This window comes from Monocercomonoides exilis (assembly GCF_001643675.1).
Source record: "Monocercomonoides exilis strain PA203 chromosome Unknown scaffold16-1735695, whole genome shotgun sequence".
Taxonomy (NCBI): Eukaryota; Preaxostyla; order Oxymonadida; family Polymastigidae; genus Monocercomonoides; species Monocercomonoides exilis.
In genome coordinates, this window is record NW_027150561.1 from 1,124,003 (window position 1) to 1,151,693 (window position 27,691).

At 34.2% G+C, this 27,691-nt stretch overlaps 5 protein-coding genes across 5 annotated transcripts; 3 read left to right on the forward strand and 2 right to left on the reverse strand.

The window, feature by feature from the left end:
* Positions 1-6,976: 6,976 nt before the first annotated feature.
* On the reverse strand, positions 6,977-9,869 carry MONOS_13328 (uncharacterized protein). Its single transcript, XM_067866021.1, has 8 exons — positions 9,772-9,869; positions 9,574-9,667; positions 9,402-9,490; positions 8,516-9,347; positions 8,144-8,326; positions 7,912-7,999; positions 7,624-7,801; positions 6,977-7,519 (listed from the first exon to the last, which is right to left on the reverse strand). The coding sequence occupies exons 1-8, from the start codon at positions 9,826-9,828 to the stop codon at positions 7,409-7,411; spliced, it is 1,632 nt and encodes a 543-aa protein (XP_067729658.1). The 5' UTR covers positions 9,829-9,869; the 3' UTR covers positions 6,977-7,408.
* Positions 9,870-9,994: 125 nt separating this feature from the next.
* On the forward strand, positions 9,995-11,399 carry MONOS_16835 (putative Hsp40; the record flags this gene model as incomplete). The annotated part of the gene is made up of 3 exons (XM_067869704.1): positions 9,995-10,465; positions 10,525-10,564; positions 10,678-11,399. 3 exons carry the CDS (start codon positions 9,995-9,997, stop codon positions 11,397-11,399), a joined length of 1,233 nt encoding a protein of 410 aa, XP_067729659.1.
* Positions 11,400-11,689: 290 nt separating this feature from the next.
* Positions 11,690-16,288, forward strand: MONOS_13326 (putative U3 small nucleolar RNA-associated protein 21). Its single transcript, XM_067866020.1, has 6 exons — positions 11,690-11,837; positions 11,914-11,941; positions 11,998-12,098; positions 12,148-12,664; positions 12,843-13,388; positions 13,743-16,288. The coding sequence occupies exons 1-6, from the start codon at positions 11,709-11,711 to the stop codon at positions 16,256-16,258; spliced, it is 3,837 nt and encodes a 1,278-aa protein (XP_067729660.1). The 5' UTR covers positions 11,690-11,708; the 3' UTR covers positions 16,259-16,288.
* Positions 16,289-16,290: 2 nt separating this feature from the next.
* Positions 16,291-19,331, reverse strand: MONOS_13325 (ORC1-type DNA replication protein 1; the record flags this gene model as incomplete). Its single annotated transcript, XM_067866019.1, has 2 exons — positions 16,291-17,604; positions 17,886-19,331. The coding sequence occupies 2 exons, from the start codon at positions 19,329-19,331 to the stop codon at positions 16,525-16,527; spliced, it is 2,526 nt and encodes an 841-aa protein (XP_067729661.1). The 3' UTR covers positions 16,291-16,524.
* A 71-nt stretch (positions 19,332-19,402) lies between these two features.
* On the forward strand, positions 19,403-21,022 carry MONOS_13324 (putative Farnesyl pyrophosphate synthase 2). Its single transcript, XM_067866018.1, has 7 exons — positions 19,403-19,680; positions 19,732-19,818; positions 19,876-19,992; positions 20,040-20,342; positions 20,405-20,554; positions 20,615-20,680; positions 20,766-21,022. Exons 1-7 carry the CDS (start codon positions 19,420-19,422, stop codon positions 20,907-20,909), a joined length of 1,128 nt encoding a protein of 375 aa, XP_067729662.1. The 5' UTR covers positions 19,403-19,419; the 3' UTR covers positions 20,910-21,022.
* The last annotated feature ends 6,669 nt before the right edge of the window (positions 21,023-27,691 follow it).

Genomic DNA, 27,691 nt, shown 5'->3' on the forward strand with positions numbered 1-27,691 from the left:
GTCCTTCCAGTTTCATTATGTCTGAAAAATAAAAAAATAACAATAAATATTCAAATCTGGATTATCGAAAATATTACCGAATGTTGTTATTTGCGTTGTACTCACATCCTGTTTTGGTTGAATCTTATTTATTTGGAAACTGAAAAGATTCAGCAAAACCCGATGAAATACAGACTGTTTGGAAAAACACTTGCTATTTCAATGTAGTTTTTTCTAAATGATAATTCTGAAGAATGATTCTTTTTTTTTAACTTTTTGTGTTAGTTTTTTTGATTTTGTTGTTTATGTTGAAGAACAATTTGATAAAACAATTTATCATTTCCAGAAAACTTTTTTTGTCAAATAGTCTGTTGAAAAATTCATTTTTTCTGAAAGCGCATCAAAAAATAAGAATTCCAATTATGAGGGTGTTAAAATGAATAAATAAATATTTTCTTTTTCTAATGAATAAATTTTTTTTTCAAATAAGCGTTCAATACAAATGTTTAAGCTTTCCACTTCTTTTTTTCAGTGTTGAGATGAGCTATCAAATCGAATTATGAAACCGAAACAAAAAAATAATGAACATAATAGATTTTATTCATTTGGTGTTTTTTTTAAAAGAAGAAGAATCTTCAATGTGTGAAACATGTTATGAAATATAAGAAATGTTATCTTTTTCTTAAAAGAAATTAGACATCTGCGACATGACAAAAGAAAATTAAAACAATGACAAAATGACTGAAAAGACATTTACGATTTGTCAAAAATGGTTATTTAAAACGATTTCACAATTCTGTATTGCAATAATAATTGATTTGAAAATTAACGTATAACAATTCTTATAATCTTAAAAAAAATCAAATTTTTAATTATAATAATCAAGTTCCTTATGTATATTTTTTTGTCCAGGAAATCTCAGTTGAAGAATATTTTTGTCACAATTTGTCATAAACCGTCACTAACAAAAGAGTGAAAGAAATTTGGGTGATTAATTTTGATATCATATTTTTCCATTCAAAGAATCCCGTTCGATAATATTTCTTGAATATCAACAAAAGAATGCTGTAAAGCGAAAAGGCTTAGAAAAAAATATCATTTTCTTTATTTGAGCTTTAACATTTGCTTTGATTACAGTTGTGATAATTCAACAATTTTAATACAAATCCTTTTCCCAATGACAAACAATGTTTGAAAAATCGACACCCCGAAAAAAGTTATGATATAAAAAATAATTATACATAAATTTCTTTTTCGATCATCAATTCTTTTCCAAAGTTTTTAATGAAGCTTTCTAAAGATTTTGATATCGTTTGGATTATTTTGTTTCAATTTTATAAAATTTATAAATCCTTTTTTTGTGATGGACGAGGCTCCAAGTAATTTATCAGGTCACAGAGGTTTTAAAGAAATGTTTTTTGTCTGATTTTCATAACACAATATTTTAGTGATTGGCTAATTGTTTATATAATTACACATTCGCTTGAAATCAGATTTTATAATTATTTTTGAAAATGAAAAAAGTCTTTTTTTGTTATTATATGAACGTCAATACAGGTGTTCACAGGTTTTGTTAATTGATAATACTTTTTGTTTTATAAAAACAAAGAAAAATAAAAATTTGATGAATATTTTGTTTATTCTATCAAGTTTTTTTTTGAAATGCTCCATGAAATATGAATGAAAAAAACACATTAACATATCTATTGTTCACCAAGAATTGTTTTTTGTGGAAGTCCAAAATAAACTGGCATTCTGTCAATGTTCATTATTCCCCATTCACCTCCCTTTGTTTGTCTTGTTTTTCTTGTGCATGAAAGCGGCAATGATTTGTTGTCCAATTTCACAATTTCGATCACTTTTTGGAAGCTTTCTTCGAAAATCTGAGCTGTTGAAGGAGTTTTATGAAAATCATTCACAAGTCTTCTTTCTTTAAATGTAAAAAGAATATTTATCGATGAAGAAACTTGCAATAATACTTTCATTCCAACCCACAAAAGTTGTTGCACGCTGTCGTGTGTTGAACCCGACATAACCTGTTGGATTTGAAGCTTGCAAAGCGAAAAAATTAATAAATCCTTTGACTGCAACAAGTGTGTTGTATTCGGAGGGAAAACCAAAAGCAAAATATTTTCATTAGCAAGACGAGTCAATACATTATCCAATAGGTAGATTCTGCAGCCATCAAGAATCAGCACTGCCTGTGCGTGTTTATCTAGTAAAATCATTCTTTTCATGTTGACATGAGGAATGAAAACTTTCTCAATCCAGTTTTCAAACAACTCCTTTGTGAAATATGACGAATTTCCGATTTCCACACAACCATGAATTCCGGCTTGATAGCCTAGAGACCGAAGGGATCTTGCGTTAAACGGTTATTGCACCAGAAAACAAGGAGGAACAAAAGTTCCATCAAGTGAAATGCAGTGGAGCAATGATTTTCTTTTTTCTCCTCTCTCAACAGGCGTGTGATCCATTTCACGATTTTCATTTGTTCCCACGATCAGATTTATCTTCCTTGAATCTTCATGGGAATGATAACCTGAGTCATTAGCACAGAAAATCATGGATGAATATTTTCCACCAACATATTAAGAAAAATGATTTTCTCATGAAATAATGCTTTGTACAAATATTATCATTCATTTTTCGTTTCTCACGCTTGAATGGACGATCATTAATTCCTCGCTATGCCTTTTTTTTGAAAGAAGATTGAAAATTGTTAGAAAGCTATTGATGACAAGCTTTCGCAACAACGGCTCTTAGCGTTTTTGGTGTGATTTGCTTTCTTTTATCTCTCAATTTTTTTTAGTATTTCCATGACTCGTTTTTCTTGCTTTCGAGTCATCAACATATTCTTTTTCTCAATAACCTTTTTCCTTTTGTATCCTGTTCGACTCTGGCAGACAAGGCTCGGTGTGCAGTTGAGTACCATTGCAATTCGCACCCATGAAGAAATTTAAACTTTCGTCATTTTTCAGGCGTTGAAGATGGAACGAATAAAAGATTCTTTCATTTTTGAAGTGTTTCGAGATAAGAAGGATGAAATGAAGTGAAAGTCATATTTTAAAAAAGTGTCCTATCAAAACTGTTTCAAATGAAGAAACACTTAAAGTTAAATAATACAAACGGCATTTCTAATTTAAAGATTGTCAAATATATTTAACTGAAACAGCCATAATAATTAATGAATTGCTGTTGTTGTTAATATTTAAAATATAACATGAATGGTGAGTGACTGTGAATAAAACATTCTGTTTATCATTTCGGAATCACATTTTTTTTTCAATTTTTATTGAAATTGCTATTAATTAAATTTTTTCTTTAACGAAAGAATGACTTCGATGATAGTCAGCCATTTTTTCAATGAAAGAAACAAAAATGACTTTTATAATATGGATTAAACTCAGACTTTTGAGCTGTGAAGCAAAAGGCACACAAACAATGCAATATTTCTAACATTATTTAACAAACTCTGATAATATTATATGGTACATATTTAATCTTGACCTCAAAAATTAATCTCAACCTTTTTTTTTTGAAACTTTCTGATGCTTTTTTCGAGCTTGGTTAAGGTGTGAAACTAAAAATAAATAGATGGGACAAAATATATAACTACAAGAATTTTCATCGAAAAATTATGCACTGTTCATTGACTTTTTGTGATCAAAATATTTGAAAAAAACAGGATTATTTTTTGAAATACATGTGAGGTCGCAAAACATAATGTTATTATATCAATGATGTTTGCTTACAGTAATGATAATCAAATTTATTTTGAAATCTGGTTAAGTTTAAAAATGTTATTAGAAAAACATTTTTTTCATGCTTTGTGCATAAAAAGCTTGAAAGTCCGTATTTTCCCGCAGATAAACAATTTTTTCATGATTATTTACAACTTACGGTTATTTGTTATTTTGGAAAATTTTTGTTCATAAAAAATTGTATATATTTTTTTTATTTAAGAACCCAGATCAAAGACTTGATGGTCATCTTGATAATATTTTGAATCGAGCGTTAAAAGCCACAACGTCGCAATTCGACATTCCTATACTATTATTTTATCTAGTTTTTAACTTTTTCAATTTAATTTTTGATTTTTTTTTTCTAATTTCTCTGTTTTAATCAAAAACACGATTTTCGGAATTAATATGAATTTGTGTTAATTTTAAATCATATAAAAAATTAAAACAAAGTCTCAATTATCGTTTATTTGTATTAAGTTTTGAAATGAAAAGGATATTTGCAAGGATTTGAACTGAAAAGCAAGTCTATATGATTTTTTTGTTATTCAAATTACCAAACATATACAAACAAATAATCATCTTTGCATACAAGAATCGTTTTATTTTAATAATGTTTATTTGTCATTTCAACAAATTTTAAAACAAATGGATGCATGCCTCTGAAATTGTGTTTTTTTGAAAAATGTGTGAAATGAGAAAAAATGATAAAAAAACAATTTGAGAAAGTTCAAATCAACCAAATCACATAAAAAAGAAACGATGTATTATGATATGAAAGCTTGAAACTTCTTATAATGAGTGTTCGTTGGAAAAGCAGAAAACCAATGATCAATGTTTAAAATTATTATAATCCTTGATCTTTTTGTCAAATATGAAATATTGAAAAAAAATACAGAATAAGGAAATAAAAACATTTCAAACATTTCTGGTTATTTTTTATTTATCACAAGCTTGTGTATAGCTGAAAGCATAACATAAAAGAAAAAAGGTCAAGATAGAATCAAGACCCTATCAAATTTTGATATTTGAGACGAACTTTATAGATATGGGACAATATTTTTTGCAATATGAAATTTGTTCCACATGGAACTTTCAAAGATTTTCCTTGATTTTTGAACATTTCTATATCATATTTTGCATGAGAATGTCAGAGAAATAAATTAACGATTTCAGTTAAAGTTTGAAACAAATTATTGATTTTTTCATTAAAGTGAATATTCTACCCCATATAACAATATTTAGTAATTCAAAAAAAATTCGAATTCGAAACAATAAACTTAATGAGTTCAAAATTTTTTTATGTGTGAAAGTTATTCAAAAGTGCAGTTTTTTTGGTGTAAAAAAAAGCCTGAAGCACAGAATTCTGTTCCATTTATCCTTCTTGTGATTTTTCTTTCTCGATTTATGAGCGAAAAATGATGCGTTGTTTTAATTTTTTCGAAAAAATTAACTGAAACATTTTTCCAAATATATGAATTTTGAATTAATGGCATCGGATATGGTCATTCTTTTGAAAAAATCGTATCCATTTAATAACAGCATTTAACAAAATTGATTTTTTGAAGTCTTTTTTTGAAGTGAATCCATGATACTTCTCCACAACGCACTAATTTTCACATCAGATAAGTACGAATATTCTAATGTGCCAAGTGATAGCGTTTGATGGATTTCCCACAAATAAATGACAAAAAATATTCAATTTTTTTTCACCAAGTTTTTTCACATTTGCGATTTTTCAAAAAGAATGACCTATATATTGAAGAAAAACAACCAATCAATTTTTCAAATTTTTTTTTTGACAGTTTGACATATTAATTATTTGCTTAACATTTAATGAACTTCAATAGCAAAAAGTGGGGCATATTGAAATGAAAAGGACATCTATGAAAATTCGCGATTATCACTTATTCCTTGTTATTTTGTTTCATTAATGAACAATTGAAGGTTTTATTAACAGAAACGAAACGATTTCAACCGATGAAAAATAAAGAAAATCTAGTTTATCTCATAAATAATGGAATGATCAAAAAGAATTTGTTCGACATTTATCGCTATTGCTCGAATGTCATACATGTCAGAACCTCACAAACAATTACACTCCATTTTTCAGAGGTTTTTATTTGAAAGCAGTGGAACAGACTTTCTTTTCGAGATTGAAATTTTTGTCAAACCCCTAAAATGCAAAAATGGTCATTCAAACATTTCAATTGTTTCTGAACATGGATGCAAATCTAATTATTCATGTTCCACATGCAAAAAAAGAATGTCAATCCGCACTGGAACGATTTTTGCTCGATCACCTTTGAAAATTTCTACAATTTTGATATTGGCTTATTGTATTTGGATTCATATCAGTGACACTCAAGCTTCATTTATATCAGTGGTTGAAGTCCACTCTGTTGGTGCATTTTACAGTAAATTCAGAAGAGCTTGTTCGATGTTTTTGTTCAAAAATCCAAGAACGATAGGAGATCCTGGCGTTGAGGTGGAAATAGATAAATCGGCTTGGCGGAGAAGGAAATATAAAAGATGTTTGATTCATTCACATATTTTCTCATAATTTTAAAAAATTGTTCAAGGTCAAAATAAGAAACTTATTAGGCATTTCGGGTTAATTGAACGTTAAAAATCAATTGGATCAAAACATTTAATGGCAGCTTTTTTTGTGGGAAGGCGATCAGCAAACGTGCTTCTTCCTCTTATTCAAAAAATAATTAAGCCAGATTCCATCGTTATTTCGGATCAATGGAAAACATATTCCAAACTCTCTGAATTAGGATATATCCATCACACTGTTAATCATTCAAAAGAATTTGTTAACGTAAAGGGAGAATCAACAAACACTTTCGAAGGATCTTAGGCCCACTTGCGCCGTTATATGCCTGCATTTGAAGTTTTATGTACTGGTCTGGAAGAATATCTATATGCATATTTGTGTCAGCATCATGAAGATAAAACCTTTTTGGAATTCTTGAAAATTATGGTTTATCACAATGAAAATGAATATCACGAAGAACTCAGAAAATTCTTTCCTGATGATGACATCGATCAAGATCCTTCAGAAGATGAGATATCATCAGATTCATCAAACGATTTCGAATATGAAAAAGATGACATTATTAATGAAGGCAGTGGAGCAAGCGACTGGTCAGATACAGAAATGACGAAAAAAAGAACGAAATCTCTTCAATAAATCCATTTCATTTTTCACTTTCATGACACAATTCAACTTATAAATATCAAAAACTATAATATTAACTTTAAAATAGTTTTTTTATTAAAAAATGACTGATGTGCTCCAAGTTTCATTATGCCAAAAGAGGATAATGTGCAAAAAAATCACACTGTTTAAAAAATGAATTCTAATTCCAAATGGAACTTCCTTTTCAAACATTGTCAAAGACTCTTCACATATATTTGGATTATTTTAAAGAATTTCCATCAACAAAAAAACAAACAATCCAAACAATTATAAAAGAAACACATGCACACAAAAAATATACGAAGTTTGAATTGGAATATAGGTAACAAAATAAAAAACATCAAATACAATTTTTTTTAAATGATATGATAATAGAAACAACAAAATAAACAGTAAGTCTGATAAAAAACACTACCTATGAGAAGTTAAAGCAACTCATGCTTTTCCTAAAGATTTTTTAAATTAAAACAAACCAACGGAGTTAATAACGCCATGCAACTTTTTGCCCTTTTGGATGAACAATCGCCTGAGAAGCTGGAAGTTCAAGAAGCCTTGTGACTTCAAACGACGATCCTTCAATGCTCACAAGTGCCTGCACGTTACGTTCAATTAATATAATCACAATTATTGTTATTAAATACAAGATAAACATTGCAAAAATAATTATCAAAAAAAAAAATGTGAATCACTCCAAACCATAAATCTGATAGATTCAGGAATGTCAACGAAGTAATTGGGTTGCTGTTTGCCTTTCACGAAAAAGTGGGCTGTACGATGAGCAGCTGTCATATCCACCTGAACACCAACCTGATCGCCTTCGTTGTAGCGGCTGTTACCAAGCGTCCACCGCCCATCTTGACGTAGAGGAGCAGATCTGATTCATAACACAATCAAAAAGTGTGAATCATGAGATACATAAATCAATTGACAGATAAAACAAGATTAATTGAAACAGAATGAATTTTTTTAAAAAACACTGCACACTCAACACCATAATATCCAGCGCTATTCTTATCTCTTCCGGGTCTGTAATCAGCAGGTGCTGTAAAATTAGAATGGCACAAGCCAAATGCTGAAGAAGGAGTTGAAGTGATATGACATTAATGAGAAAAAGGAGAAAGAAACACGAAAATTTGTTTCAAATTAATAAATTAAATAAAAATAAAATTTAATTCATAAAATATTCATAATGACAGAATGATCAATTTGAACAAACTCTGCTGCTTGTCAATGTTTGTGAACACGAATTCGCAGTACCAGATGCCTCTGTCGATGATTTTGTTAACAATAACAGAAGTTGTGCCTTTCTTCACAGCAAGCACTTTGTTCTCCTTCTGGACACAGTGATAGACATCAGGGAATTTGAATGAGAGATCGCGGCGGACATCCACTTCAGCGACTGAACAGCAGATAAGAATGAAAAAAAATATGAGAACATTCAATATTTGGAGTAATTGCATTAAAAAAAAAAGAATAATATCACAAATATCTAAACAATAAAAGCAGTGAAAAAAACACAGCAATATATTTCTTTTTGAAAATAAAACAAAAAAAGAGAAAAATATTCTCATAAATGCATTGAGCGTACTGATGTCATCGAACAGGATAACAGGAATGGTGATTGCTGGTGTTGAGCTGCTCCGTTTGAGCGTTCCCGACTTCTTTTTGCTAGGCATCATCGTCCCACCAGCATCAACCATCGACATCGACAACGTTGATGCAGAGCGCTTCATTCCTCCTTCTTTACCTTCCTCATCTTCTTTCCTCTTTTCGTCGTCTTTTCCAAATGGCGCTTGAGGAGGTGCAGGAAGCGGAGGTTCGCTCTCGGAAGATGGTGTTGATGAAGATGAAGCTGATGAAGACAACATTCTGCTTCCACCAGGCTGATATCTGTCTGACAACTTAGCCTCGCTCGATGTTTTCGTGCGAAGGACATGAAGAGTGCCAGCTGCGTCGCGTGCGATGTCCGGATTTTCGTTTGTGCTTAAATCATCCAAACTTGACATTATTTTATCTCTCAACTTTCCCTTTTTCAACCTAACATCCACAGCCGCTATGTCTGATTCACAAATGGCAGTGAGGATTTCCAGAGCAGCCCTCTTTGTGGCAATCGTTCCTGGCTTTAGAGGATCCAATAAAGCAGGAAGTCTGTCCACAAACCCAGAATAAACAATTGTACTTGTTACTGCTTTTCGAGATAAGTTCTCTGGGCCTGGTCCAGCCACTCCATGTGGAGCTGCTTTAAGTTCAGAAGAACTCGGAATTAACATGAGAAGTGCTTTTTTTGCTGCAAGAATAACATTTTGATTTGGGCACTCCAGGAGAGCAAGAAGAGGAAGAACAATTGGAGGTATTCCAGTTCCAGTAATTTCATTTTCTAAATAATTAGATATTAAGCATAATAAATCAGAGCATGCAAGCTAAAACACAATGTTAAACTAAATGAACATATAAATAATTCTCGCAATTCATACAAATAGTTCATCATGAGGTCTATCTTTCATCAATGTTGTGATAATTGAAAGAAGTCCTTGAGAAACCATATCAAGAATGCAATCCTTCTCTATAATGAAGAAATAATAAACGTAGTTTCAATGGCAATTATAATAATTTTTATTGCTTTAAAGTAATCAGCGAAATACAAACTTCTCAACGCAAACATGCACAGTTTTCTAATTGTTTCTAATTCCTTTCCCTCTTCATCCCTCAAAACCCTAATCAATTCTCCTAAATTTTTTGCCTAAAAATATAACAAACGAGGAAGTATAATTGCATCCAAAAGCGTAAATAAATAATTGAATTTCAATTTGTCAAACAAAAATCAAAATACAAAATTCTTCAAACATCAAGACGCTCACTAACAATTATAGCATCCTCCGCTGGATTTCTTTTTGAAGACATTGAAATGCCTTTGCAATCTTCGGATTAGATTTATTTGATCTATCCCCTATTGTTTTCAATCGATCTATCCCATTGTAAGTTCATTGATTCCTTTTCTCGTCATTTTGCGACCAATTGGCTCCATCTAAACCTTCAATCTTGCTCCCTTTCTTTTTAAAAATTAATCATGCGTTTAAATATTTTAACTACATTTACAATTATGTTTTTTGTGCTTTTATCACATGCCGGAGAAGATTTGTACAAAGTTCTTGGCATTGATAAGTCTGCTTCAAAGGAAGACATTAAGCGAGCATACAAACAAATGTCCTTGAAGTATCATCCAGATAAAGTCAAGGATACTGACAAGGAGACTGCAGAACGAAGATTTGCTGATATTGCAAATGCTTATGAAATTCTTTCTGATGACAAAAAACGAGAAATTTATGACAGTGGAGGAGAAGAAGCTTTAAGAAGAGAGGAACAAGGATTTGGCGGAGGAGGGGGAGGCTTTGATCCATTTGACATTTTTAATCAATTCCATGCAACATTCACAACCCATGACACATCACATCAACAACGTGCATCTCGTCCTCGTGGAGATCTCGTAGTTCCGTTACCACTCACATTGGAAGAAATATACAATGGAATTGAATTGGATGTTTGCATTATTTTTTCTACTGAAATTTAAACTTTTTTTCTCTTTTCGAATTTTCACAGGCAGTTGTTTCACACAGAATTATTTGCAAGAGCTGCAAAGGCATGAGAGTTTTTTTAAAAAAATCAATTTTATGCTGTCAATTTTTTTAAAATCATTCTTTGTGCAAATTCATTTCTTATTCATCTGAATTATGAAACTCTTTCTTTTTGCAGGAAAAGGTGCAGCCCCAAATGGAATGAAGCAATGTCATAAGTGCAAAGGTCGCGGAGTGATCACTGTGAAGCGAGCTATGCCGTTTGGGTACTTTACATCGCAGGAGACTTGCGATGTCTGCGGAGGGGCAGGGTCGATTATTTCTCAGAGATGCAGCGTTTGCAAAGGAGGGGGCACAGTTATGGGCACAGATAAGATTAAAGTGACTGTTGCGCCTGGCGTGAGCGATGGCTTTGAGATTGTGTATCCCGATCAAGGAGACCAGTTCGTTTCTGGAGACAGATCGAAGCTGGTGATGAGAGTGAGGGAAGAAGAGATGGAGAAGCAGACTTTGGTGTCGCAGGGCGTTTTGAAGGAAAGAGGCACTCCAAACCTCAAGCAGAAGCCTTTCTTTGTTCGGGACTCCAAAAACAACTTGCATGTGAATTTCACCATCACTCTTCTGGAGTCGATTGTTGGAGAAGTGTTTCAAATTCCGCATTTTGGCAATCGCCTTGTGACGGTTGACAGGAAGAATAAGTTCACAAGAGAAGGAGAAGTGATCACTGTAAAAGGAGAAGGACTGCCAATAGGCAAAAAGAGCGGTTCGTGGATGAGCTCATGGAGCAAGAAAAACAACAGCAAGACACAAAAGGCTGATCTCATCATCACTTTCCATGTTCAATATCCAAAGCAACTCAGCGAAAAACAACGAAAAGCTATCATCGAAACACTGTCTTAACACAGAAAACTACAGCTATAACTGCTCTTCAATCTCCACTTCAGTTTCTGCTTCATGTCATTCTTGATGGAATCGGAATTAATGAAGAATTCACCGAATGTTTCTCTCAGATAATTCATTTCAAGGAGTGAAAGATTATTTATCAATATAGTTTTTTACATTACCGTTTTTCTGAATAATTTTATGTTTTATTTTGCGTATGAAATCTGATTTCTTATTTCTGTTCAGCAATAAGAACATTTTTGAAAAGAGTTAGAAGTGATCTACATGTAATAAAATATAGTTATCCCATAGTTTCTTCTATTTTCAATGAGTCTGATCATTTCTCCTTTTCGAACGATTGGACTCGTTTCCGGTGATTTACCGTTGTCATTTCGTCATGAAAAAATTGATGCGTATATTTCATGTGCAGTCGAGAATTTTTATCAAATATATAATGTATATATTTCAATTTCGTAATATATTTCATTGTTGTTGATTATTCGAAACTATTTTATATATGTCTTTAATGTAGCTATCAAAATTGCGTTTATGTTATGTAGGTACGCTATTTTTATTTGTTTTTTTGAAACGTTTAAATGGAAATCTTTTTAAAAAGGTGTTCGACAATCCACAAAAATAACTGCTTTCTTGGACACTAAAAATATCACATTTCTTTCTGTTAATGGAGCAATTAAAATTTATCGCAGAAATAGATTGGTTTGCTTTCTATAAATATGCATTTTCTTATCAAACTCATTTTTTTCAGTTGCGTATTTTACCTGGTCACCCTGATCATCCTGTTACAAATATTATGGAACTGGGAAGTTATATAGTGACAACTACTGCAACAAATATTCTTTGCGTTTGGGATTTTAGAAGAGGGAATTGCATATTTTCTTGTTCTCTTCCTCCAAAAGATCTAATAACTGCGATTGCACACCCACCAACATATGTGAACATGCTGCTGATTGGAACAATCTTAGGAAACATTTATCTTCTCAATTTTGTTTCAGGCAAAGTTGTTAATCTTTCATTAAATCATACAACTGATGATCATTTTGATGTATTTGAAGAAATGGCAAAAGTTAAGAAAGGATCCTTATCCTTTGTTGGGTCTCCTTTGCAAAAAGCTGCTATTACATGCATTTCAGTTTCTCCTGCTTTGGATTGTGTTGCTATTGGAGATGTTTCAGGTGTTATTCGACTGGTCAACATTAGAGATGATGTTATTCTGTTTTCTTTGAGGCAAAAGGGAACTGTCACAGCAGTAACTTTCAGAACAGGTTCGATTCCATTTTAATTTTCTTTTTGCTTTATGCTTTTTTTATTTTTATTTTTTTATTTTTTTATTTTTTGTCTTTCAATTTGTTTCTAAAATTTTATCATTTCTTTTTTTTTTGAACGATATCTTCACACTCACATTATTTTAATCAACCCACACCTCAACCTTCGTTCCCCCAGTTGGCGATGAGGACTCCATTCTTGTGAGTGCCTCCAACACAGGCTTCCTGTCCGTCTGGGACCTGACAAAGCGCACGCTCTGTGTGCCAGCCTTCCACGCGCACCAGGGCTCTATCCGCGGCTGTGTGTTTGTGAATGGGATGTCACTGGCAGTCACGAACGGCGACGACAACGCCATTCGCGTGTGGACATTCGACAAGCACACCAACGCACCCAGGCTCGTCCGGTCGCGCCAGGGCCACTCGCAACCTCCCACTGCGCTGGCATTTGTGAACGAGGACGGTTCTCCCACAGCCTCGTCGAATGTGTGCTCAACTGCCCCTGCTGTGTTCATCCTCTCTGCCTCTTCTGACCATTCGCTGAGAGCGTTTCATACAGTCAAAGACGAGCAGAGCACGTCGTTTTCGCAGAGCGGCGCGACGAAGAAGAAAGGAAAGATACTTCCTTCGTCGATTTTCACTGAGCATGCCACACAAAAGTCGGATGGACAGTATTCTTCAAGCAGCGACCAGACTATGCTCAGACCTGTTACGGATATGGCTGTTGGTTTGAAGAAATTTTCTTTATAAATTTTTTTAAAAGTAATAATATTAATTTTTTTCTTTCAATATATTTATTATGATATATGCTGATATTTATATATGTCCTCCTTAAAAACGATTTTATTCCCTCCTTTTTATTCAAATATTCATTTTGTATAACATTCATTTACTTCAATCAATCAATCAATCATCATCATCATCATCATCATCTTCTTCTTCTTCTTCTTCTTCTTCTTCTTCTTCTTCTTCTTCTTCTTCTTCTTCTTCTTCTTCTTCTTCTTCTTCTTCTTCTTCTTCTTCTTCTTCTTCTTCTTCTTCTTCTTCTTCTTCTTCTTCTTCTTCTTCTCTTCTTCACCAGCCACATTGCGTGATCCCTTATGGCCAGGCGTAGCCACCGTGCACGAGCAAGACCCCCAGCCACACCTGTGGCATTGGCAAAACAGAGTCGTCTCTTCAGTCAGACCTCACACGAAGTTCGCAACACCTGCCAGATGCGTCGCCATTTCGAACTGTGGAACAGCTTCTATCGGAGGAGGGAGAGGCTCTTTGGTCGCTTTTGGCGATGCTGCGGGCTTTGCAGAGGTGGTTTCAGCACAGTCTGGAATGCATCTGTGGCGGTTTGACTCAACACCTGCAACGAATGAATCAGATGAAGAATTCATTGGCAATACTGTGAATGAAGCAAATGCTAGCTCAGCCCGCTCGCCTCTTGTGGCTGTGTATTTTGACGGGGCGATGCGGTTTCTGTTGGGTGTGAGTGAGAACGGAGCAGTTGTTCACTGGAACATCGCGAAGTTCTCTGCAAAGCAGCGGGTGCTGGCTGAAGACGAGGCGCTTCCGCCTTCATCGGACTATCAGCTGAATGCGAATGTGGCAGCGACTGCGTTTGCCGCAGAGCAGAGTCTGCTGTGTGTTGCACTGAACACAAGGAAGATTGTTGTGCTGGATGTGACTTCTCCTGCATTGGATGAGTCTTCTTCTTCTTCTTCTTCTCCATCATCATCATCATCATCTCAACTTCAATCACTCAACAATTCCATTCAAATGGGCTTTGGCAGCGAGACATTCAAATGCCACATTGTGCGCCGTCTGCGCGGCCATCAAGACGACATCACAGCTGTCTCGTTCTCACCTGACTCGCGAATGATTGTGTCAGCCTCACTCGACCAGACAATTAGACTGTGGGACATCCCAACTGGAAGATGTGTGGGCATATGCTCTCTCATTCACCCACTTATGCCACAGCCATTGCAATCATCTGTGTCATCTTCTTCGTCTTCGTCTTCTTCATCATCTTCCTCTTCCTCCTCTTCTTCCTCCTCTTCTTCCTCCTCTTCTTCCTCCTCTTCAGTTCCCAAGCGTCCTCGCCTGATTCCTGTGTGCAGTCCAGTTGTGGCTCTGACGGTGTGTGCTGACCGAGTGAGCAAAGGAGTGGCGAGTGGGGTTGGCGACGATGCGAGTCTGTTGGGCTCAGTTGGAATGCGAATAGCAACAGCACATGCAAGCTGGAGGGGCATACAGCTGTGGACAGTGCAGATGAAGACAGACGTGGATGAGGAGGATGAGATGGTGTTTCAAGAAGCGTTTGAAGAAGATGAAGAAAGTGCAAAAGCAAAGTTAGCTCTTTCATTCAAGCACAACATTCTAAAAGAGCATTCTTTGCTGTCTTTGAGAATGCTCCCGTTCCAAACAACCACTTCGTTAACCCCACTTCATGTCCGATATGCCCTCGCCACTTTCTCCTCTCTCCCGCGCAGCGTCGCCCAGAACTTGCCCATCACAGCAGTGATACAAGCACAGTCTGCAGCGCGTGCTGCTACCGTGTCTGCCACATCGCATTCAAGCATCTTCGCAGCAGGCGCTGACTCCACCCCGTTCTTTTTGACGACCATTCCGGGTTTGAAACCAACGTTTGCTCCGAATAAAGCGGAGGAGAAAGGGAATTCTTCCTCTTCTTCTTCTTCTTCCGCATCTTCCTCTTCTTCTGCTTCTTCCTCTTCTTCTGCAGATGCTTCGTCTAATAAAAGCAGCCAGTCAGAAAAGAAGCCGTTCAATTTGGAGGCAGCGATGGCTGAGCTGCTGCAAAGTGCTGCAGAATCAGGTTCATCTTCATCAAAGGAGCTGTCTGGCTCTGTCGCCTTTTTCACGTCTGGCTCAACTGACTCACAATCTTCTTCTCTTTCTGGCAAAGCTGCTGCTGATGACGAAGCAAAATCTTCTGCCCCAGCCTCCAAAATCCTCAGGAACCAGGTTCAACATCGCTCACAGTTTTCGTCTATTCTGATGAGGTGTGTCAGAGCACACAAAGAGAAATGCCTTCTCAGCTTGTCTAAGATTGCGCCCCAGTCTGCCAGGCGCACACCCTCTGAACACGACTGCTTTGACCCGCTTTACCAGTTCATCCACACACTTTCGCCGGCTTCTATTCACTCGGCCATTGTGATGCTTTCGGAGCTGCCGCCGCTGCAAATTGGCGGAGGAGCAGAGAAAGAGATGGATGAAGACGACATTACGAACATGTGTGTGTTCTTTAATTCTGAGCTTGGGGCGAAAGGGAAAGGAAGAGAATTCGATATGCTGATGGCGATGCTGAATGTGTTTCTGAAGGCGCACAGCGATGCGATCCGTGCGAAATGCTCAGAGCAACCTTCAGATTTATCATCATCATCTTCTTCTTCTTCTGAAGAGAAAGTAGATGATGAAGACAACTGGATTGACTCGAGCTCTTTCAGTTCTGCTTCCAGCTTCTCAAAAAGGTTTCCTCAGCTCTTCAAAAAGCTGCTGGAGACAACACAACACCGCTGGAAGGCGTTGGATACTTTGTTCCAAAATGGCCTTGCTCTCATTTCACTTTTAACAAAAACTAACATTTAAAACAGAAAATGTCACATTACACTAAAAAAATGTTTTTTTTTCCTTTTTGAGTGCATGTTTTTCACAGAAGCGATGAAGTGATTGCTCTTTATGTGAAAAACAATTTAGAAAAGAGAGAGAAATGTTTGAAGTGTCAAATGAAGTGCAATTGAATACAATAAATAATTGCATTAATGATAATGTGAAATGTTTTATTTTTTGAAATGATTATAACTTTATTTATTTATTTATCGTTTAATTTTTTCACATTTATCGTTCAATCACTTTCACCTCTGAGTGCGAATGGTATCTACCCATCTCTTCAGCCCTTCATCAATCGACAGATCAGCCAGAATCAAAGAGCGCTTCACCTCAACTGTCTTGTCAACAGAAAGTTCCTCTCTTGTTGGATGCAGCATCGACATGAGCGTCCCTTTCATTGGCTTCTTTAAAGACTCATCACCATCTTCTCCTTCTCTTTCACTTTCTTTACTTTTTTCTCCATCTTCACCTTCTGTTTCAATATCCATCTTCTGCTCGCATTCTTTCATCAGATACATCGGCGTCTGTTTAATCCCGTCTTCCACAAACAGCTCTTCTTCCTCACTTCCGCAGAACTCGTCCATTTCAAGCATTGCTCTGTATCCTGCTATCCGCGCCACCAGCAACTGCGACAGCTGCTCTGCTTCGATCCTCAGCTTCGCTGCCCCTCCTTCAATCAGCCCACCTTCCGTTGCACTTCCATAGCGCCCCGCCTTCGTCGCAATGGAAGAAGAAGATGCCAACAAATCCATCGATGCCAGTCTTTCTCCACCCGCTGTCACTCCAACCACAGCTGCTCCTCCTCTTCCTCCTCTACCTCCTCCTCCGCCTCTTCCACCGCCGTTGCTTCCTCCGAAAATGGCTGCTCTTCTTTTGCAGAGTGTGATCAGCCCTTGTCTTTCCAATGAAAGCAGCGCACTTTCCAGAAGAGAATTGTTCCCGCTCTGCGACTCAATCCAACTCTGCAGGCATTCTGGCGAGCCGAAACGGAGCACAGAAAGCACTTGGCGCAGAGGAAGACGAGGAGAGGCAGAGAGATTCAGAAGAGATGGTGCTGAAGAAGAAGAAGAAGAAGAAGATGATGATGTTGACGAAGTTTGTGCTGATGAACTTGAATCAGCCTTTTTTCCCTTTTTTGAAGAAGAAGAAGAAGAAGAAGAAGTAGAAGATTCATTTTGAGTGTGTTTTTCGCCAAGGATGATGTTCCTCTTCACAGCCAGCATCGCCACAAGAAGAGCTCTTTCAATGTGAGATGTCTCGCTAACAAGTCCTTCTTTGCCTGGCTTCTCGTCAAGCGCCTTTGCGGCTGCCAGAACATCGCTCGTCTGAGCAAATAGAAGTCAATCACATACATACACACATACATACACACACACACACACGTAAACAAACAAGCATTTAAAAAATAAAGAATAATTGAATGAAGTTTTAAAAAAACAAAGTTTGTAAATGATAGAAATTTAGATCAAATAAAGATATTTGAAAAAACAAACAAAATGAGAAAAAAAAATTTGGAAAATAATTACAATGATAAAGAATAAAAATTAAAGAATAAAGAACAAAGAATGAATAAAAGACGGAAATAACAGATCTGTCAAATGCATACAGATATCTTCCACTGCTCAACATCTTCTGCTCTTGTAATCCTCTCCCTCACAATTTGCGCCTTCAGCTTTCGCTCAGAAATGATCGCTGCCTCACGTGCCAACTGCAGTGCCATCCTGAAATTGAGGGACATTCCGTTGATCTTCCCCACAAGAACACTCCGAGCAGACGAGTCATACAGACTCCGCGGCTCATCTGCTTTGGCTGCTCTTTGGAGCATTTGCGTGCCCATCCCTCTGCCAACGCCTGGCGTTGCTGCTGCTCCAAAAGGCGTTTTCTCCACTCGCAGTTGTGTGCTTCTCGATAGCGTTGCTGTTTTCCTTTCAATCTTTCTTGATTTCTCTTCATTATCCGATTCTTCTTCTTCTTCCTCTTCCTCTTCTTCTTTTCCAATTCGCTGTTCGATGATTGTGCCTATCTGTTCTCTGTTGTATTGCTGGAAGATAACTTTCGGGCAGCCACGCAACAGCGACCCCACTCGCGTGTTGAGGTCGCTCGCCATTCCCAGCTCATTCGCCACGGCAATGATGCAGAGCCTGTATGGCCTTGTTGTTTGAAGCCTTCCTCGACTTGATGATGGGGCTGATGATGCCTGAGATTTTGTCCATGCAACCAGATTTTCCAATTCAGAAGGCTTTTCTTTGTTAAAATAATCAACCTCATCAATTAATACAACTAAAGTTATTGGCTTTTCTTTTTTAGTTGCAGATTCTTTTTCATCAGCTGCATCAAAGATTCGATTCAATTCGTTGAGAGCGTGTTTTGAGGAAATAGAATTGAAAACTGTTGTTTGCGAAACAGGTGAAAAAAAAGATGATCCTTGAGGAAACGAAGTTTGCGGTGTACGAGGTGATGCAAATGACTGTGGAGATAACATAATCTTAGCTGGAGAGATTAAAGGATCTCCTTGTTTTTCAAGTTGAATGTTTTTAATTTGATGAAAAATACCAGGCGATTCAATTACTCCCCAGCCACTTCCTAATTCGTCCAAATGATTGTCACTATTTTTGTAAAACTCTTCAACTTTGGCAATAAATTCATATAATGAAATGTAAATTTGTTGAGGATCAGGAACCCTTGCAGCGTTAAATTCTAGGAAGTGCAAAACTGATTTCACTTTTTTGTGATGAGTATTATTTTCGTTTGAAAGAGCATCACAAATTTGGCGAATTATTGATAAAATTGTAACTGTTTTTCCTGTTCCAGGAATACCCAATGAAAGAAGAAGTCCTCCTGTTCCATCTTCAAGACGCTGATTTAAAAATGCAGAGATTTGTGTGGTTTCCTTTAATCTGCACAAAAATTTTTGTGGAACGTATGCAAGACGAAGTCTTGATCGAAGTTGCTTAAATTCTTTCTTTTTTTTTTGATATGCTTCTAATAGTTGTGAAAACCTTAATTTATATGAGCTACAGATTTCTCTATGCGTAGGCCCAATGTTTTCCATGGTTAATATCAAAACAAAATTAAAAAATTTAATTGTTTTGATCAGAAAAATAATCGCAAATTTTTTCTTTTGAATCGGAAATTATCAAATGAATAAAGATTATTTTCCCGATAACATTGATCTCATAGAATCTACCATTGAAAGAATTCGTCTTTTTTTAGCTTCACATCCTGATATTGTTGAGTTACACGAGGAAGAACATATATCCAAACTTGTAACTTATAACACACTTGGAGGAAAATATTTTCGTGCTTCCATTATTATAAATACAGCACAATATATTTGTGAAGCGAACGAACAAAAATTTGATGCTGAACAGGCAGCAATTCTTGGAGTCTGCACGGAAATGGTTCGATGAGTTATTAAGCATTACCAAATTTTAAAAAAATTGCTTTCAAAGATGCATGCAAGTTTTCTAATTGCCGATGATGTTATTGACCGATCGCCGACTCGTAGAGGCAAACCAACTTGGTACAAACTCCCAGATGTGTGTTATAATATGATAATATTTAATTGCTTCACAAAATTTCTTCTGTAACTGTAGATTGGACTTTCTGGGATAAATGACGCTTTCATGTTGGAAAATACAGTCTATGTTGTTCTAAGGCATTTTTTTAAAGAGCATATTTTGTTAGATCGGATAATTTCTGTTTTCCAAAATGTTTGAACAAATTTATTTTTATTTTTTTTTTTATAAATATAAAACAGACCATTTGGAGAACGACAATTGGAGAATATATTGATACAAAGTTGTGCTATCATCCAAACCATCCGTCAATAACTGCTTTGCCTTCCGAAGATAATAAGCGAGAAGTTCAGCAAATTGATTTATTGACAAAATGTCTAACATCTGAAAATTATAGGAATACTTGCAGCTTGAAAACTGGAGTCTATACGTTCTTTCATCCATTTATTTTGGGGTGCATTTATGGAGGGATAAACCTTAGCGAAGAAGCCTTAAAATCTGTGGAAGATGTCTGTCTACACATTGGAATTTTGTTTCAAGCTAAGGTATTTGATATTATTAAAATAAGAGATGAATTTTGCACTTTTAATTGAAATTTGTTTGTGAGGACGATTATCTTGATTGCTATGGAGATCCTGCAATTACAGGAAAAATCGGTACAGATATTGAAGATGGGAAGTGCACTTGGTTTTCATCAAAAATCTTATCAATCTCATGTTCCGAAGAAGAAAAAGCAAATATCCTGAAAACTATGATTGTATGAATATGTCTTCGTTATTATCTTGAATGATAATAATTTATTTTATGATTTTGATAGACTCATTATGGAAGAAACGAACCTGATTCCGTCAAGGTAATAAAAGAGCTTTATGCAAAATTTAAAGTATGCTTTTCAAAATATCATTTCTTTGTTATTTTTTTTTTTTTCCTCCTTCACTGTTAACTTTTTTTTTTCCACTGAAATAAAGTTACAAGAGCTTTTTGAGGAATATTCTGAAAAAGAAGTTGAGATCATTAAAAAGGAGATTGATTCTTTGCACATCAAAGTTAAAGAAATTCCTGACACAATTCTCAGAAATTTGTGTTATTTATCAAAAGAAAGAAAGAAATGAAAAGGTTAACACAAGGTATGGAAACAACAAATTACAAATGATAAGGAATGGGATAGAAAGTTCATTTTTTAATTTTTTCACACAAAATTAAAAAAACAATTGACGTTATTAAATACAAGTGAATAGATTTTTTACAAAATTCAAAGAATAAGATGTACTCATATTCAATCATTAACTATTACGCTTGTCTGTTCTCATTATTTTGCGGTTCCAGAATAAATATTATTTTTATCATTATTGTTTTTTTTTTTTTTTTTTTTTTTTTTTGAATGAATAAAAGCAGTTGTTATTAAAATGGGGCGATGTATTTCACTTCAGGCATTTTCATTGAAAAATTATGCGCTTTTAATAGACTTTTGAAATAAATAAAAAACACAAAAAAAATGAGTTTATTTTTTGAAATGCATGTGAGGTCACAAAACATTTTGTTATTTCGTCAATGATGTTTGTGAACAAATATGAGAATCATATTTATTTTTAAATTTGTTTAAGTTAAATTAAGTTAAGAGTTGTTCTTTTTTTTTTGTGCTTTGTGCAAAAAAAGCTTGAAAGTCCGTTCTTTCCCCCATACGTTAATTATTTTCTTTTTTCCATTTCTCTTTTTTGAAGTGCAAAAATAAAACAAAGACTTGTTTACCATTTAAAAGAAACTTCAAATTCTCCTGTCCCAATCCCTTCTAGATACTTTGGGTCTTCTGTATCATCAGAAACATATGGATTTAAAATCAAGATTTCTGTATTGATTGGGAACAATCCAGTTGTCCTGAATGCGCTTTCCTTGTTCAGTAATGATGTTGCCGTCTTTTCTGCATCGATTGCGCACTCAACGATTAATTTCCTTCTGTCAGCGGCTTTCATTTTTTGTCCATCATTGTGCTCATCCACCCATAAGATTTTCCTTCTCCTCGTCAGCTTTCTGAATACATTTCGAAGAGGACAAGCAATTCCAACATTAAAAGGTTGCATTATGTGAGTCATATTTCCAGGCAGAGTGAAAACGAAAATTAAATGTTTTGCAAATAAAACCAAAGCTGAAGAGCAAAGACGAGATGGATGACCATAAAGAATCAAAAAAAACAGGAGAATTGAGTGGAATAACTCCAAGCGACCTGCAAATTGTTTTCCATGAGCAGAAATGAACAGCATAACAATGGAAAGCATTTCTGTCCATTCATCCAGATGCAATTACGTGGATTTTACAAGAACATGATTTTTTGTAATCCAATAATTCAGAGGGAACTGTTTTCAAGGCAAAAAAATGATAAATGGCGGAGGCGCTATGCAAGATGGTCCAATGGTGGTCATTATTGATATATGATTATTGAGTTATCTTCTGTGAAAGCATGTGCTCTTTTGGCTTCGGTTGGCACGATTAATTTATGGGAAGAGCAAAAATCATCATTCCATTCGTCTGCGTAAGATATATTAAATTTGTTTTCAGATGGCTTGAAATCTTTGTTGAACATTAAATCGAACCACGCTCTGATGTTTGACGCGAATGCTGAGTTCAATTTGGCTGGGGTTTTTTCAGAATAAGAGAAAACTTCAAAATTGAACTTTAAAATGAATCCGGACACATATGCTTGAGAATGTGGATCAAGTTGTTAATCAAAATGCTTGATAAAAGGACTAAGTCCAAAGTGAAGAGACATCTTGAATGATTTCAGATTTTGCCTTTGTATTTCCGAATAAATAATTTCTCATAATTCTTGAGTTGTTATTCCATCATGTTGATGACATTTTTCATGAACAATATTCAGCACCTTTTCTTCACCCTCGAAGTTAAGCAAACATGGCCTTGTGTGAATTTCTTTTTCGTTCGAAGTTTGTCCGGAGCAATATCCTCTGACAGCGCTAAAATTTTTTTGTATCGTTATGCTTAACGCTTCTGATATCAAACAAACCTTCTGTGGATAAGCATCAAGAACAACAATAACTTTTTCGAATAATGAATTATTGTTTCTAACTTCAAACGTTAGTTTTTCTTCTTGAAATTTTTGTTCTCGTGATATTTTTGACACCTTTGGTTTTTTTAAACAAAGAAATAATTAACGGAAAGGAGGAGGATATTTCATCAAAATTTTCCACCAAAGATTTACGAAATGTTTTTAAAAAAACATACATGCTGTTGCAAATTGAATAATACAGTTAAAACAGTACATAATCACATCGGTTTTTGCACAACTTTTTGTGACTATTTCCAATTGTGATAATATTCGATATGACTCAACATTGAAATATGAAAAAAAAAACAAATATTTGAAATAATTAATATTATGACTGTTTTTTTATTTTTTGAAATTCTTCAAAAATATACAATTTTCATTTTCAAAAATTATTTTTGCCATAAATGCACATTGTTTGAACTTATTTGAGCACATTTTTGAAAAATGAAAAAATGGACTTTTTTGGTTAAAAATTCGGTTTTTCATTGAAAAAATCATGCATAATAATAATAAATGTGATTTTATATTTTCATCCATGTGATAATATGAAATAGAAAGTGAATGAAAATAGGCCAAAAATGTCGATTCATGGAAAAATGTGACAATATACGTATGTGATTGTTTTCGAAGTGATTATATCCCGTTTTGACTGTCCCCCCTTCACGTCCAATTCCCCAGAAAACTACAAATTCGACTTTTTGTGATAGTATGTGTGTTGATGGATCGTCTTTGTCTTCTTTTCTTCATATTCCAGTCGAAAGCTGCCATTTGGATTTAGTATTTCATTTTCATTCAACATTCATTTTATATCATTATCTTCAGGATAAATACACAATTCTATCATAAAAACTTGCAAAATTTCTCATTGGATTCTTTTGATCAAAACATAAATGATTCTTTAGAAGCTCTTTGAATCAATTGTTTTCCAGTTCAATTAATAGCTTTCTACAAACAATAGCAAATAAATTTCTTATTTGTCTCGATCAGCGAGCAGTGAAATATTTGTTTTCTGAAATAAGATAAGAAAAAAAAAGGAAAAGAAAAAGTAATTGTTTTAGATAGACATCATAGTGAGATTTCTAATTTGCTGCTCATGTGTTGAAACATGTTTTTTTTATATAATTTGATATCACTCGATTCTCATAACTTTCTAACTTTTGTTCATTTTGGCATTTCTTTTTGATAAGAAGCAAATGGAAAATTTTCAAACAGATCATTAATTTCCGTATTTTGCTAAAATTTCAATAAACATACACCAAACTTCACGAATGGGGAATCTATTTCTTGATAATACTGTTTCATTCAATTTTTTGTTGATTCGTTAGAGGAAACAGATATTGGATCAAAATATGTAATTTTTATTCAATTTGAAAATTTTTTTAATGTGACTTTTCAAAAAAAAAAATGACCCATATAATACATTTTGAAAGTGCTTTAGAGATGTTCATGAATAAATACTCAACTTTCTTTTCTTCTCTCAAACCGAATTGGAATCACAATTTTCTATCGTTAGATAGTCAACAATATTGTTAAATATTCCAAACTTTCGAAAATTATTTTTTGTTGCTCAGGATTTCGACAATAATCTTTGTTGAGTTTAAAAAATATCACTTCAACGTTATTTCCTTGGTCAAAAATAACATATAAAAGCATCCTGAAATTTGTTTTATTCATTTTTTTATTATTTTGTATTTCATGATCAAATTTTTTATGTAACATTTTTTTTCGATTTACACTTTTTTTGTATTTGCTTGCAAGCTACTGAAAAGACATTTTTGGCTTTCAGTTCTTCAAAAAAACATTTTGAATACAATATTCACACAATTTATTTACTGTTTGTTTTATTTCTAATTATTCACAACTCATTTGCCAATTTCGTTTTTTTGTTAAAGTTGAAAGGATATTTTCTAGAAAACCAAGAAACGCACATAAAATAAGTTCATGATTTGAATAGATTTTTCTGAGTTCAATATTTTTATGATTCTTATTGAAGACAAACAATTTTCATGTGATGTTTTTTCATTTATTTTCAATCACTCTTTATCGTAGAGCCAAATATTTTTAATCACATTTTAAATTACTGTGAGATTTTTTTTCTTATATAAATCGTTTTTTTGATCGAAAGTCTCAATTGTTTGATTTTTCAAAATTATGTTTAACAAGTCCAAATAACAAATAAAAACGAATTTCTTTTTTATTGATGAAGAAAAACGAGTATTCTTGAAAAATATTTAAAAATCAAATAACTGACCAAAACTTTATTGATTATTTATTTATTGTGAAATAATTTTTTGAAATCACAACTTTTTTCAGTGTGTTTGTTTTTTAAAGATTGTTTGTCACAGCAAAGAAATTTTGTCCATAACTTGTGTATTTATCACAATTGCTTTAATAACAAATATTTTTGCTCAAAAAAAAGACGATGATGACTTTTTTTAACGTTTTCATTTTTCAGTATTCTTTTGTTGATTCTAAAAAAATATTTGATAACAGAAATCCTTAAAAGGAAAAAAATGCTTGCAAAAATAATTATCAATTTTTTTTTATTTTTTTCTGTAAAAACAGAAACAACTTTTAATCACAATCGGATATTATCACAGTAAAATTGCAAAACACGATGTGATTTTATTTGATTTGGACAGAGATTGATAAATTATGATCTGCTTTTTCCAATTTTAATTTTTATTTTTTTATAAAACCCATGAATTCAACTGTAATGCACAAAGTTTCAACATGAATTAACTCGGTTTCACATATTTTCAACAAAAAATAAAATTATTTGAATTTTTGAGTTCAGATCTTCATTTTATCATCGCAAATTTATTATGTGTGATTGGAATTTCTTTTTTTTTCACTTTTAGTTCAAAAAAATTGTGAAATACTTCTCAGAAATATATGTTTAATTTTTATTTGATTGTTAAACAAATTTATTTGATTGCTTTTGATACAAATAAATATCTTTCAGATCAATAATTGTAATATTAAGTCTTGATTTTATCAATTGTTTTATTTTACATATGAGCGGACAATTACTTCTATTAATTTGTTTGCTCATAGCTAAGGCACTTGCAATGCAAGATGTCTTTCGATGTAGTGAATCAAATAATAATTATGTTTGTTCTGGTATTGATTTTTTTTTGATGACACATTTTCTCTGGTCAGCGAGAGCTGTTTCCCGTAGAGTTGAGTACAAACATACTTAATGCGACTGCGAATAATTTATATTCTTTTTCTAATGCGAGTGAGCAACATCCTACCTTTTACACGGAGATAATTACTTTTTTCTCAATTTCCAATTCTTCGATTGGATTGAGGTTGCTAACGATGGATCATCATGCTATTTCGTCTTTTCTACTTTCAACAACGTATTCTAAAACAAGAATTGAATCATGCTTCGTTTACCAAAATTCTTCATTTTTATTTATGTTACGAGAAAGTTCAATTTTTATTTGGAACTTAAGCTTTCTTCAAAAAGCAGAAGCGTACCCCAACAGTATCGTAAATGCATCTGACGAATTTTCTTCTATTATTTTGAGTGATTCCGTTTTTTCAAGTTTGACCATGTCTTCGAAAGATAATTTCCTCGTTTCTGGAAAGAGCCAAAGCGAACAAATTGATAGCTGCCATTTTTATAACCTTTCTGTAAAGCATGACAAAAACAATTATCACCATATTGATCATTTTTCTTGTTTAAGTTTGATGGAGAATTGCCTTACGTCATCTTCTATGAACGTTCTTGAGGGAGGGATTGTAAGTGGAACAGAAGGATCTGGTTCATTTTTGTGCAACAATTGCACATTTGTTCAGAATGAAAGAATGGATAGGAGAGTGAGAAATACGGATAGAAATACAACAACTCAAACACAGACTTATAAGAATGCTGAATGGATTGAATGCTCTGCTCCATGTGGAGGAGCGCTGTATGTGCATGACAATTCGAGTGCAACGCTGACTGTTGAGAATTCATCTTTTGTGAAATGCAACGCAACTGAAACCAGAGGTGGAGGTATTTTTGCCGAGAAAATTGCTGAATGCACAGTGAAACATTCCGCATTTATTGAATGTTATTGTCTTTCATCAAGAGATCATGGAGGTGCTGGAGTGGAATTTGAAGGTTTAATTATTCAAATTCTTGTTGACAATTGTTTGTTCAAAGATGGATGGACAGAAAATGATGGTGGAGGATTGGGGATTTGGAGCTCAAAAGCAACAAAAATGAAAGACTGTGTGTTGAACTGCTTGGTTCAGAATTGCAGTGCACATAACCGAGACAACTCGGGTGGAGGAGGTTTTAATTTTTGGAACACAGTTGACAAAATAGTTACGCACAACTGCCTTTTTAAAGGGTGCCATTCAGACTGCACCGGCGGTGCAGTATGTATTCAGACAAATGGATATAATGGAAATCTAATGTGGTTTTGTTTTTTTCACAACAACAGCTCACCTCAAGGAATCGATATAAATGTTTATGATAACTCCATGAACTCCATAACCTCATGGTGCTTCTCAACAAGCATAAATGGAAATAGATATTTTGCAGGCATAGACAGAAGCGATTGGCTTCCGAATACTGGTGGAAATTGCAGATTTGTCGCTTCGGTGGAGAATCAAGCAAATGCAAAAGACACATTCAGCTGTGGGTTGAATGAAAGTTGTGCATGTCTCACAATCAGCCATTGTCTGTCTCAAATGATTGTGGGGTTTGTGGAGGAAATCAAAGTGCTTTCTGGAACAGTTGTGGAAGGAAAAGGAGTTGATGTTGGGGAGAAAACGATCACTATGAATGGGGCTTCACCAGCTGGCTCGGCCATTGAAACAAAGTTTGAGGAAAGTGGA

Coding starts and splice junctions, on each gene's coding strand:
- MONOS_13326 (XM_067866020.1), top strand. CDS start 11,709: ATGAGTCTGATCATTTCTCCTTTTCGAACGATTGGACTCGTTTCCGGT. Junction 11,838..11,913: donor ATTTTTATCAAATATATAAT/GTATATATTTCA, acceptor TCTTTAATGTAG/CTATCAAAATTGCGTTTATG. Junction 11,942..11,997: donor ATTGCGTTTATGTTATGTAG/GTACGCTATTTT, acceptor CTTTTTAAAAAG/GTGTTCGACAATCCACAAAA.
- MONOS_13328 (XM_067866021.1), bottom strand. CDS start 9,828: ATGTCTTCAAAAAGAAATCCAGCGGAGGATGCTATAATTGTTAGTGAG. Junction 9,668..9,771: donor TTGTTAGTGAGCGTCTTGAT/GTTTGAAGAATT, acceptor TTATATTTTTAG/GCAAAAAATTTAGGAGAATT. Junction 8,000..8,143: donor AAACATTGACAAGCAGCAGA/GTTTGTTCAAAT, acceptor CTCCTTCTTCAG/CATTTGGCTTGTGCCATTCT.
- MONOS_13324 (XM_067866018.1), top strand. CDS start 19,420: ATGAATAAAGATTATTTTCCCGATAACATTGATCTCATAGAATCTACC. Junction 20,343..20,404: donor GAATTTTGTTTCAAGCTAAG/GTATTTGATATT, acceptor TTTGTTTGTGAG/GACGATTATCTTGATTGCTA. Junction 20,681..20,765: donor AGCTTTATGCAAAATTTAAA/GTATGCTTTTCA, acceptor ACTGAAATAAAG/TTACAAGAGCTTTTTGAGGA.